Source organism: Mercenaria mercenaria, chromosome 19 (genome assembly GCF_021730395.1).
Source record: "Mercenaria mercenaria strain notata chromosome 19, MADL_Memer_1, whole genome shotgun sequence".
Lineage (NCBI taxonomy): Eukaryota > Metazoa > Mollusca > Bivalvia > Venerida > Veneridae > Mercenaria > Mercenaria mercenaria.
In genome coordinates this window covers 15,599,309-15,612,720 of record NC_069379.1, presented here as the reverse complement: position 1 = coordinate 15,612,720, position 13,412 = coordinate 15,599,309, and the positions used below count along the sequence as shown (strand labels likewise).

At 33.6% G+C, this 13,412-nt stretch overlaps 1 protein-coding gene across 1 annotated transcript; it reads left to right on the top strand.

Annotated features, from left to right (window-relative positions):
- Positions 1-474: 474 nt before the first annotated feature.
- LOC123542740 (uncharacterized) lies at positions 475-6,848 on the top strand. The gene is made up of 7 exons (XM_053531606.1): positions 475-640; positions 1,363-1,563; positions 2,125-2,316; positions 4,124-4,141; positions 4,507-4,710; positions 5,276-5,467; positions 6,234-6,848. The coding sequence occupies exons 1-7, from the start codon at positions 529-531 to the stop codon at positions 6,371-6,373; spliced, it is 1,059 nt and encodes a 352-aa protein (XP_053387581.1). The 5' UTR covers positions 475-528; the 3' UTR covers positions 6,374-6,848.
- The last annotated feature ends 6,564 nt before the right edge of the window (positions 6,849-13,412 follow it).

The window sequence follows — 13,412 nt, the reverse complement described above, 5'->3', positions numbered from 1 at the left end:
TTTTAACACTTATCATGCTGGACACAACTGATTCTGCCTTTGCGACAAGTGTAGATCATGATCAGCCTAGTTTGATCATGATCTGCGCTGTTCGCCGTTTAGTCAGTATCTTTTGAAAAGCAGCCCTTTTAAACGTTAATGGTACTGTGCAAAATGAAAGGTAGACAAATTCATAAAAAAGCATTTAGCAAGGGTAAGGTTTAATATCATAATTGAACATACTGAGTTGAGAAACGGTGTTCAGCGTTTTTCAAGATCAATGCTGCAGGTAACTTATTACATGAAAATATTTTTTTTGCTTGAAGTTTTAACGAATAGTTTTAATTTAATGAAATATTTCTGTTCGGCGGATAGTAAGTACAATGTCAATCAGGGGCCTCCGTAATCTTCCTGTTGATAAATTCGACCCACTTATTGTATCGTAAAACTGTTTAAAAACTTGTTTTACCTTCTTAATGTTTTATTAGGCCGTCACACACACATCTTCAGACCATCACGATTTCATTTCAAAAACCGCTGTGAGGCAATATGAAACTGAATATAATTGTTTGTGGTAATCATTACAGGACTATGAAAGAACAAAGGAATTATTTTCTGCACGTTTGGCTTAGTGTTGCTGTATTTTGTTTCTTTGAAAAAGGTTTGTACATAATATTTACATTAAAAATTATTTAAAGTGTTTATGTGCGTTTGAATAAAAAAGATTGGCAAATAAAAACATCACAATTTTGATAACTATTTTACAAATAGAAATTATTTCATTGTATACATTAAAAAAAAAAACTGCTAACAGACGCAGATAAACATTTAATCTTATGGTCAGTGCTTGTTTTTGTTAGATATTAGCTAAAAGTTAACAGACTCGCACATTTCAGACTGACTTTGAGACATTATTTGAAAGATATAAAGTGTCAAATTTACCACGGTTTGTAATTAGTACATCAGATGATTTTCATTTCCATATGCCGAGTTCAGGCTTTACTCTACGTTATCCGGATAAATGACGTAACATCATTATTTAAGTACCCCCAAACTAAATTCTCACCACTGTAGATCAATAAAGCGTTAAAAAGATCACTGGCCTGATTTTACCAGTTACCAAATACAAAAATAATCTATTTCAACTTAATTCATCCTGAAAAAGAATTAAATGTATTAGAAAGACTGGCAATGTATCCTTTATACATTTACCAAACTTTTGGATATACTGCAAAAACTGTAAATTTTGTTCTAAGTTTTGACAAAATAGTGTGATATTCATACGTATGATTACATCGTATCACGCATTTATCGAAATCTAATTCTAAGCATTTTTGGAAAAGAAACATGACGTTAAAATTTATATCTTCATTTGGCTTTCAGAGGCTGAAACTTGCGAGGGCCTCACCTATGGAAATATCTCGGAATCAGGAGCCTATTATAATTGGCAGGTAGTTTTTAATAACAGCACATGGTACGACATGTCATTTTGGGGAGGACACTTGCAGATACCATGGAAAGATAAACTTGGCGAAACTTGTGCACATTTTACTGTGCCGGGAATGTATTTACTTTCGTTAACAGGTACTTGATAATAAGAGGAATTTGAAAAGGGAAACTTTTGTATTTAATATGTATTTAGTGAAGGCTAGAAATATACACCTTCTGTCATAAATACAAATGTTGTCTGATGAATGTGTCGGTTTTGTTTACTGTTATGCATTACATATAAACATATTTCAAAAGCATCCGCTTGGCCGTAAAAACTTCATCAAATACTAGTATAACATTTTCCACTAATTTATCACTGACCTCTGTTTAAACGAATGTCAGCATAACTTCCGGGTTTGTCACAACGCCGTGAAGGTAAGTGTTTAATTTTCATTATCATTTCGAACCATCCTTTGAAATTTGATGAATGCTATTTTGTGTTAAAGTGCCTAAACCTTTACTGAGAAGAGTAATCGCGATGTAATTGAAAAGCCAGAAACATTTTTCCTTCTATATTTGACAAACCTGAACGTTCCATTAACGCCGGTAGACGTCGTACACCCGAATCTCTCGTGGAGGTAGTGTAAATGATTAAGGGCGTGTAAATCCATTTTAAGATCATTAACTAAAAATAAAGCATATAATTTCTTGCAGAGAAACACGAAAACATTGCAAGTATAGGAGAAGGTATTATGGCGTTTAGAGCATGTATTCACAACCAAACCGATTACTGTCTATGGAGCGTAGAAGTTGAAATGAGGAAATGTAACGGGCATCTTCTGTACAGATTTCCAGTGGATAACAACCAAGTTGATGAATACTTCGATAACACTTATATGTGTTCCGGTAAATCCGCATGTTAAATTTTCTTCTTAGTTTAATTAAAAGGAAATGATAAACATAATATTATGAACAGTTATTTTTGGGTTGCTTTTTCATCTAAAGCAATTTTAACGTCATATTCAGAATGAAAATTGGCCTGCATTATTCATACATTGAAATTTTAAAGGTCCATTACTAAAACCCGAACGAGTATTATATGAAAACCAGAGTTAGAGATAGACCCTTAAATTTTCAATGGTAGTAATACATTAGATAAAATCTAGAAATTGATTTCCAAGTCCTTGAAATAACCAAAAATGATTTCACAAATGTGAAGTATATGATAGTTTTGTTAATATCAATAACAGAAGTTCTAATTTTTAATTTAAAGTTGTGATCCACAAGGAATGACAACTCTTGCCTTGGGCTAGTACTTATAAGCAGAGATATCTATTAGTTTACTTCCCTTGCAATTACACAATTGAATGGAAAATGAAAACTGTTTTAGACACAATATTATACTTTTTTGCACAACAAAAACATTAAGGATTTAATCATTTGTGTTTGATTTACCCCTCAAAACATGGTTCCTATGATTCTGTCAACTTGCGCATGGTAAAAAATTAACTTTTAACAAGCTAATAATAAAATGAAGTACCAGTAAGTAACTAATAGTGCAGATAATAGAGTTTTGCCTGTATCAAAATGTCACAATAGAAGCACTTTTGTAATACAGAACACCTGGTAGGATTAGTAAAGGTGCAATTATATTGATCTCTATTTCCTATGCCTACCAGAGTTTATAGCTGAGACTTCCTATTTACTGAAAATATGGCCCACTGCTTCGGTTCTGACCAAATAGTCATGAATATGTTCAAGAATAACTAACAAATAAACAAAAAATGTTGCCTATGTCAAACCGAAAGTATGCTTTCCGACTGCTTACGAACCCGTCGAGCATCTTCGGACTTTTTCGGAAGAATCCTCAGAAACAAGGCTATAATTCATAAATAGATGCAAAATATATCATATGCCCAAACGATAACGTGATTTTTACAAACTTAGCACATGGAATTCAACAATTTTGTAACTCACAAAAACTTCATGAAAATCATTCTTATAATACAGGTAATATACAGCTATACTACAAGTTTTCATAATGACAATTCAGGCCCTTCCCGAATAAAAGTGTTTTTACAACTTCGTTTGTAAACTTCTTCAGTTAATCTCTTTTCAGTATAATTTTAAGAATATAAATGAGTAACTGTCTTACACTGCAGAAACAAAGTATGATTGAAATTTACCTAAATACACTTATTTATGTACACATGGCTACATTAATTTAATAAGATTTTAGACATTAAACACATTGTCTTGGCCTAATATGTCACTGTCAATTTTGAATTTAAATTTTGTACATCTCATATTTTTCGTGCAAGTCGTGCATAATTACCATCATGGAAATACAGTTATTTTGTTGCGCGTCTTAAATGGATATTCGTTTGAAACAATTTTAAAATCACGTGATCCCGAAGAATTTCCGACCGATTACGGAAAAGCGATAAACACGAAAGTAGGACAAAATGACCTCCCATGTCAGTCTAAGAAAATACAGAAACAATCAATTGTTTCTCTGTACATGTGTTGATTTCAAGGGAATGTTGCACGGCTATCGTAATGTTTAGTACTATATTTCAAAATGTGTAGTCTTTTTTTAAGATTTATGTCTATTCATTTGTCTTTATTTTGCACCTTTAAAAGCCGGTACCCTTTCACCTAATGACATGAAAACATCAAACATTTTATTCATTTATCACCATTTTTATTCCAGACAGAAAATATACAGACGGTAAGTGTACTTTAATATTTTTTTTATTAATTACAATAAACAATTTCTTTCATCATAGTATTGTTCAGGTTGTCTTTTATGTGTTCTAGAATTCTTTCAGCGCAGTTAAAACCTGATAACTTATCTATAGTTACTTTGAGATTACCCCTGCTAGAAGATTACTTAATGAAAACAATGAATTCTGTGAATGTTGTTTCGTCAGACAGGCAGCATTTATAAATGTGCATGCATATTTGACATTTCTGAATCAAATTCATTCACAGTAATGTTCAATTTGTTTTCGTAAAGCACTCTAAAACAACTGAAATAAGTCAAGGGCGATATACAAAACGTCTCTAATCTATCAACCTTTCACCCTGAATCAGCATGTGGCTCATCTGCTATTGTTTACTCCGCTGGAAACATGGTCGGGAGATTACTTTACATGTCTCCTGGTGACATTCAGAATGGATGGCTTGATGCATATCGTCATGGAAAGCAATATGTTTTCCCTTCCTTTAATGATGTGGATGTGGTGTTTAAACAATGCGTTGACGAACGTGTTTACAAGTACGGGTTTTATCTGCCAGGTAAGTCCACAAATAACTCAGAGAACGAAGCACAAAAGCAAATAATAAATGTCCACATGTTTTTAAGCAAATTTGATATTTTATTACTTGGTGTTTATTTTTTTATGAAACATACTATATTACTGAAGAAAAGGCCCCTTTTCAGAATAATCTATACTTTGTCACAGTTTCTGTTGATAGCTTTCTTTAAGGCAGTTCTGCATGTTTGAAACAAGTATTGTTCGACAATACAGAATTCATTAAAATAGAGAAAAGTGGAAACTTCACAGGTCGCTCAACACGTCATTAAACCATTTTAACCACCATTTTATACTACGAATTTAGCCAGTAAAAGAACAGAGCCGCGTGACTGATAATATGTAAGTCCTATTGAAATATTTTGGTCCTCAATGCAATTTCCACAGTGGAATTCTATGGGAAAATCGCACTTTGATGACACGCTACCTTAATTTGTTACTTCTATATAGGTTATTACTTTAGCAAAATCATTGCCATGGGTTTCAAAAAAAAACAAAAGATATTTACACATCAGATATACAGCAAAGTTAATTACGTATCTTTTTAGAGGATATATCACAAAATATAGGGGAAATTCCTGTCAGACTTGGACTGTGTTATGTTAGTGACTACGACGGTGAAAATGAAGATTATTATTTCCACCATTATTGCGGATATTACATCTACGCCCGGAAATGCTATGGCAAGATCCAGTTTGATGTATCCTTATATCGTAACTGGGACAGACCATTATGTTTCGGTTGGTATTAAATATTGTTATATTTAAATGAAATATATTATAGAACTGATTTAGATTCAAATCGTTTTCGCAGCAATAATATTCGAGCAAAAAACTATGTTAACTTTCTTTTTTAAAACACTAAATACATGTATGTATATAACGTACCATTAATTCATAGCTCATATATATACGCATTGCCTTTTATAGTTCATATTATATATCTTGGTGCACATAGCGTCTCTTCCGTTACTGTAGCAGTATCTCGCAGTGTCTTTTAAGGATTCTTTCGGGTGCTTAATGAAAAATTAGCCGATGGAAAAACAAATTCATCAAATTACTTAATTTTGATTGACACTGTTGCGTTTTTTCTATTTTCCAAGTGGGTCATCTATCTTCAAGTTGAATGTTGGCATCTACAATCCTAACACGTAATTGTAGCGTTGAGGAAAGTTATAGGAAAATCTGATAAATAGAAAGAAACTACATTGTACCAGTCAAAGCTGCATTTAAAAATATGTAGAATATCACCTTAGACATACCAACCATAAATAAAGTTATTTTATCAAGTAGTCACTAATGTAATAGAGATAATAGATATAACAAGATATATATACAGTTATTACGAGTTTTTGTTCATGTTATATCATATACAGAAAGCGGAGAGATTGGTTGTGGAAATGCTCGGGCACAAATCAACAAACGTATCTCCACAACTAAATAATCCATACTTTTACTTGTTTTATTATTACGTCATGTGAAATCATATTAAATATGTATATTTCAGTTCCTGGGCCAATGGATGAAAGTAGCACAGGATTATCAATCGCAGCATTAATTGGCATCATTACAGGATCTGTTGGTGCTGGAATTATTCTCGTGGCTGTCATTGTATGTGTACAACGCTACTCAAAGTCAAAGAAATAACGCTTTGTAAACTTACTATAACTAGCATTTTCTTGAAAAAAATGATTTCTCAATTTCGAAAGTGTGCCATGTTTTGCAGATAACACTAAATGAATCGTCAACAAAACTATAAGATATAAAAAAATGTAAAAGCAAGAAGATGTAGACTAAAACGTCTGCATAACATTTTTCTGTCCTTCCGCGCTTTACCATGAGCCAATCCGTCCTGTTGTTGCGTGCCCGGTGCTTAATTCCCTTATCAATTAAAAGCGTCTAATATTACTTGACCAAATGTTTCCAAATAAAAATGACAATGTGTCATGCGTAAAACATATATCCCTAGCTCATAGGCGAAGGTCTCCGTGGAAGGTCATTCCAAGTAGAGTCTGTTTTGTGTCCGCTCTATGTGTTTCTGTATCAGAATACCATTGTTAACTGCAGGCATTAAATCTAATTCTTAAACTTTATCAATACTTAAATATATTCATAAAAACCAGTCAAGAGTTTTCTTTTTTATTTATTTCTTATTTTTTAACACGTAGATTTGGGCACTGTGTTGTCTATCCTTGTATGCAAATGCACTGAGTGTATATTTGAACGTACTAATATTTTGTGATAGTTGTGTATAGTTGATAAAAGTTTGTGTTTTGTTCAGATTCTATATAGATACCGACATAACAATGCAACGTTACGTGAACTCTATTTTTTTTTTTTTTTTTTTTTTTTTTTTTGAAACCAAATTAAGTTTATTTTTGTAAAAGTATATAACGATCAGTATGGAAGCTGACGAATAAAATGTGTGTAAAAATATATTTTTTTATAAATTAGTTAATCTATAATATGATTAATATATCAAAATAAGAGCTTCGAACAGTACTTGTTTAAGAACGTATTTTGTCGTAGTACTGTTTATGTCTTTATCAATCAAAACTAGAACGATTTCAAAACTTCGAAAACCGGTTAATCATTTGTTTGGAATCGAATCAAACTGGTTAATCGGGCGACATATTGAAAATAATAGAGAGTTTGAGATTTCAACCTTCGCCTTCCCCTTCAACGTCTCTTGTGAAGCTAACGTGTGAAGTTGAAGTTCGATTAAAATTCCTTGAGATTTATGTCTTTAATCCGCGCTTACAATTTATACGTAATTATGATCGTTTTTATCATGCATTTTGATATCAACAGTATAAAACGGTATTGCAATACTTGAATATTTTGAACTTAAACTAATCGCTTCGTAAATTAAGTTTAATATATGCGATAAAGCAAACACAAAAGGCATGACTATGAAATATAAAGGACAAATTCATCCGTCATGTTGTTGACTAGTATATATTTCATAGTTTTTCTTAAAATATGTTTTCACTCTGAATTGGTACTTGTAGACACTCATTAACAACGTACCTGCCGAAAATTTAATCTTTTAAAAGATAGGTTGATAACATGAGCCAATATAGACAAGTTATGAATATATTTAACAAGCGAATTGAAACAAATGTAAGATACTTTCGTGATATCATACGTTTTGGCATCATGGCACTCTGCATGACTCTGTATAATGCCAAACTCTCAGACAGCTCGACCGTGCCGATTCACCATGTGTCTGTCGAAACAGTGGGCATATACATGTATTTGTTTGAATATACTTATTTATAAGTAAACCATGTGCAGATCCTGGAATTTCGGTTAGGGGGACACCAACTATAATGAGGGGTCACCAATTTCAAGGGTGTGTGTGGGGGGAGGGGTCACACCGAAATTCAAGACCGATTTTCCATGTAAATTTAAAGAGGGGTGGGGTTGGGGGTTGACCAACAATTCCCATCTGCCAGGCTCTGGGTCCGTGCATGTACAGAATGGATATCCCATACGGCTAACAGGAAACTTCACGCATCATGATATCATAGATTTGAAACTGTCTGATACTTCAGAAGAATTTTCCGTCTTACAAGTACCATTTTATGTTTCTAATCAAACGTTACTGTCTTATAAAGTGTCAGACAGAAACGGATTGTTTTTTATCTGGAAGTGAAAATAAAATGTTCCACCAAATGATAATCGCGCGTAATTATTTAGTTTTCAAGTAAAATGACTGTCCTGCCACTTTCCTCCTTCCAGATTTCAGATTGTGGGCAGAGTAGATGAAAAAAACTGAAGTTTTGACTTTCGTGATATCACATCTTCGGACGTTCAAAACTTCACTTCATACGGCAAAAAGGCCCATCTAGTATAATCGATACCGCCTTGGGACAAAATTATGCCGTAGACTGAAGTTAAAGTTTGAACAAAATTTCAATGCGTCTCAAAATCAGTTGATAACTTCATACTTCCAGGTTCAATTCAATGTATTTAGTTAAAATTATTAGCCATACAAAACTTAATTATTCTAATACTTATTGATAATGTTTAGCATCAAATTTAGTCTAATTATACATATGGATAATCGAATAACTTCATAAGCAGAAATCCTGAAACAAAGCTTTTTATTTTATATAGCAGTAAAGAGAAGTCTTAGGTTTACTTTATATTACATGAACAACTTTAGTAGCAACGCCTGATATAAATAAAATACACGCATATTGATGACGTGTTATCTCAATTATATATGAGAGACGTTGAAGGGGAAGGCGAAGGTTGAAGTCTCAAACTTAGTAATGTTTCATTCCTGACGACCGTATCAACATACTTCAAGCAGCTGACTTCATTAGTAACTTTCCGACTTTATCATTTGCAAACAGCCCGCCCGCTTAGCTCAGTAGGTAAGAGCGTTGGTCTACGGACCGTGGGGTCGCGAGTTCGATCCTCGGACGGGTCGTATGTTCTCCGTGACTATTTGACAAACGACATTGTGTCTGAAATCATTAGTCCTCCACCTCTGATAATTCATGTAAGTTGGCAGTTACTTGCGGAGAACAGGTTTGTACTGGTACAGAATCCAGGAACACTGATTAGGTTAACTGCCCGCCATTACATGACTGAAATACTGTTGAAAAATGGCGTTAAACCCAAAACAAAAACAAAACAATAAAAACAAACAAATCATTTGCAAACAGTGTTACAATTAATAAGTCATATTTTGGTGTATTTTATTTTAAATATATCACGACAGGCAAATCCGAGGCTATTGATTATGTTCAATAGATGTGTTTTAGCCGAAATATACTACGTGTCTATGTGCTGGTCAAAGAAATGTATATAAACAAAGTGCGACTCGTGATGTTTATTGTTTGAGAGAGATTACCGGTCTTACAAAATTAAAACCGGTTTCACCTCGTAAGCGAATCGGATCCGATTAACCGAGTGAATCGCACCAGTCCTAATCAAAACATCTTTCATTAGACCAATGTGTTCGTCATTCTACTTACGAATACGTATGTAAAAACTTACACCGCACTGTTTACCACTACGAACTTTAATCTGTATAGGGTACAAAGTATGAAAAATCATTTATTATAATGCGGCAAGATTTTTCATGCTGCAAGTATAGCGTTAGTGTATACATGTATGAATCATAGTTTTATCTTGATTGGAACCTATAAGATATTGCACGGAATTATCATTTGTGAACATGTAGCAAAAAGATGTGGCCAAATGGTGAGTTTCAGCCCTCTGGAATTTCGGAAGTTACAGAAAGAAGGTGTCAATTACACTGGTCAAACTCTCTACAGGGTCACCATGAATATAATACATGGTACAATACAACTATTGACCCGATAAATCGAAAACACTGTGAATTATTTCTTTCATTCATGTCTTATTGCAAAATATACAGAAACGTATATCTTTCGAGAAAACTAGAAATAACATAAACTGTGTAATAACATAATAAAATCAAATACACATGTGTGGTGTAGCCCTTACGGCAAAACTATAAACAAGTTGTGCTCTTTCTTGTAATTGTTATATAAATACGTATTGTCAACATTTTCTCGCAACATTTATATGAAGTAATGCCGCAAATTTCCAAGTAGGCGGCATCACAAGTTGAACAGAACTCATTTCATGCAAATGAGTGATCAAAAGCATCTTGTAAAAAATACGACATCGAAAAATGCCTCGGCGCATCGGAAAGTCTTCAGATTCTTAGTAGAATACGGAATAAATCCTGTAAATTTTCGGAAGAAGTTCGAAGACGTTGCAAAGCATCAGAGTGCTACATGGTCACTAGGTTATATACAGCAGCGAAAGTGTTCTAGAGACATTCAGAAACCGCGCCCCGAGGACGACAGAATGCGGCAGTTATAGCAGCATGCAGATGAAAGATAAAAAGACGTCGTAAACGCAGCCAGGAGACGCATGTTGGTAGTATCTAAAGTCACAGAATGCTTCAACTGAAAGTCATTTTTTATCAACGATTTGCCAATGTTACCAGTATCTTTTTGATGGGTTTAGGCCTTGGAAAATGTACTGAGATTGCATGTAAGTATTTTGTGGAAGTGTGAACTCCACTCTACATACGTTTGTCGTAAACAACATGTATTCCTAAGTCATGTGTTCTTTGACCGCAAAGGTTCGTAAATGTACATATTTCTTCTCCAATTAAAGTAAAACTTCTTTCTATATAGCTGTCCTTTAGAAGGTTGAATATTTTTCCATGTATTGTAGACAGTTGCACGGCTGAAATTAATGTTTTCTATATAGCATGTCATCAAAACTTGGCAAATGCAATCTGCCTGATCTCAAAATTATTTTACTATCATCACATTGATTTCGTGCTTCTGTTATAACTTTGTTGATATCAGTTGAAAGCGAACGATTTCGTTTTCGTTTTTCTTTTAATTTGAGTTGTCTTTGTGTTGTATTATTTTCCATGCTAAGGCGATTTCCTTTATATCATCATATACTACTTTTGTAATCATTATTTGAACTGCTGTTGTTGTCAGCACTGCTGTTAGTATTTTCTTCATTCAACTGATTAGAGAGTGTGCTTGGCTCTATGAATGTATCTTGACTGTATTAAATGTTTTCTGTCATCGCAATTTGTTTCAAGTGAATTTTTGGTCATTGTCCGATCATATTTATTTATTTTGGCTTTGGTGTCTTTATTCTCCAACGATTTTCTAAAAGGTGTCCTATCCAAGTCGTTCTGATGCAGAAAAGATTCACAGGGTTGCCTGGCAACATCAAGAATGTCTGCTGAAACACAGGTTATATCCCTATCGTGAACCACTGGTTGAATATCATTTGTTAGTTTAGTTATATGCTTTAAGATTCCTTGAATCTTGTCCCGTTTTGTATTGGAATTAAAATGTACTGTTCTTGGGCTAGCGCTTCTAGCTCGTCTCTTTCTCTCACAGTCTGTAAAAAGTCTGCCTCTTTGATTGAGTAAAGGCTCATTGCCTTTTCCAATTGCAGTCTTGTATGATGTTTTCTTCTTGTCATCTAACTCATCCGCGAACTTAACATGTTTTGAAGGCTGTAAATGAATATTTTTAGTACGGTCCATATCTTTCCCATATCGAAAGTTGATTTTGCAAGGACTGATTCCGTTCTTAGATATTCCCGTTTTCATTGACCTTAAAATGTCAAAAGGGTCAGTTTCAGCGGACATGTCGGTTTCTTTGTTTGTATCCAGTTTTCTCTGCCTACAAATATCGGAACTATCTCCTCCTATATTGCCTTCATCTTTACATTTCGTTATTTCTTGTGTAACACTCAGTGTATCTATTATATTATCATTGCTATTGGTAATATCCGTCTGATTTTCATCAATCTTTTTTACAAGAGTCCTCCCAAACGTGCCGAGCTTGTCAAGTGCTATGTCCAAGTCTTTGTTTGTGTCAAATATGAATCGTTTTCGGTACATATTGTTACGTTCTTTACTTAACTCTTGCTCTATTTCTGCGATATTCTCTTCAGACGGTGATGAATTAGCTCTAAAAAAAGTAAAATTTAACAAAATTGTGAAAACTGAAATGAAATGATAATGTTAAAGTAGTGGGTCCGTAACGACAATCGGCAAAGGTTGTAATTTCCGTATGATATTTTGGTTTGATCCGCTCTTTAGAAAGAAATGGGCGCGTTGAACAACATTTTCGTCAGCGGAACATTTGCCGAAAAATCTGACGAAATTACGTAATCACACAGAAACTGCCGAGTGTCGTTACAGGTCCACTATCATTCTATATAAGAAAAGCAAATTTTCATTTCTTTAATAAAATAAGTAAAATGTTCTGTATTGACAACAAAATTATATTGACAGTGTTTTGCTGTCGCTGTTTTCCTTTCCTGATCTGTTATCATATATGAAAAAGATGGTAGGAGTAGATTTCACGGAAGCCAAACGCGTCCCAAACATGCTTGATATTATAAAACATGGATATTTGCGTTTTTTTGTGTCACACTGAATCAAGGGTTGTAAAACAGTTTATTTTCACTCCAAAACATCCGTAGTTACGTGATAATGAACCGGGTATTCTTTTGACAGATTTATATTCATTAACTTAAATTAGATGATTGTTCGTAAAAATTGTTTAGGCGAGTTCAAGCAATATGATAAGTGAGGTAAAATTTAGCTGTGAACATCTTCTTCAATAAATAAAAACTACTAAATAAATGATACTTTTTCTTAAGTCATCAAAAGATTATCTGAATGTCGCTTTATAAAACAAAGAAAATCAGTTTACCTCTTAGCGAAAACTCTCAAGTTTGCCAACAATTCTTCTATATGTTCCTTTTCGGTTGAGTAAAGTTGTTCAAGTTCATCAAACGCTTTTCTTTCCAGTTTCTTCAGTCGTAAATCAATTTGTATCCTCACTATATTGATATCCCGCTTTACAAGACCTTCAGAGAATTTCAGGAGGCTTAGACATTCTCTTGCCTTCTGTTCAGTGCTAGCAACACGGCGTTTAAACTTTTCCAAAACGTCCTCTTCATATTTTGCCATGATATTCAAACGCTTTGTTCCTAAATTCTTAAATCCTTAAAATATAAGTGAATGAAATAGTTAATTGATTTTCATTACGCTTTTATATCACAGAAGTACCACAGAAGAACATTACAGAAACTTTGATACTAAAATGATCATATTCGTAATTGTATACTGTTTACAGTTTTTATT

What these genes read in the sequence shown, in the direction of transcription:
- LOC123542740 (XM_053531606.1), top strand. Translation starts at nt 529, where the DNA reads ATGAAACTGAATATAATTGTTTGTGGTAATCATTACAGGACTATGAAA. An exon ending in ATTTTGTTTCTTTGAAAAAG is followed by an intron (nt 641 to 1,362) that starts GTTTGTACATAA and finishes TTTGGCTTTCAG; the next exon opens with AGGCTGAAACTTGCGAGGGC. An exon ending in GGACAGACCATTATGTTTCG is followed by an intron (nt 5,468 to 6,233) that starts GTTGGTATTAAA and finishes TGTATATTTCAG; the next exon opens with TTCCTGGGCCAATGGATGAA.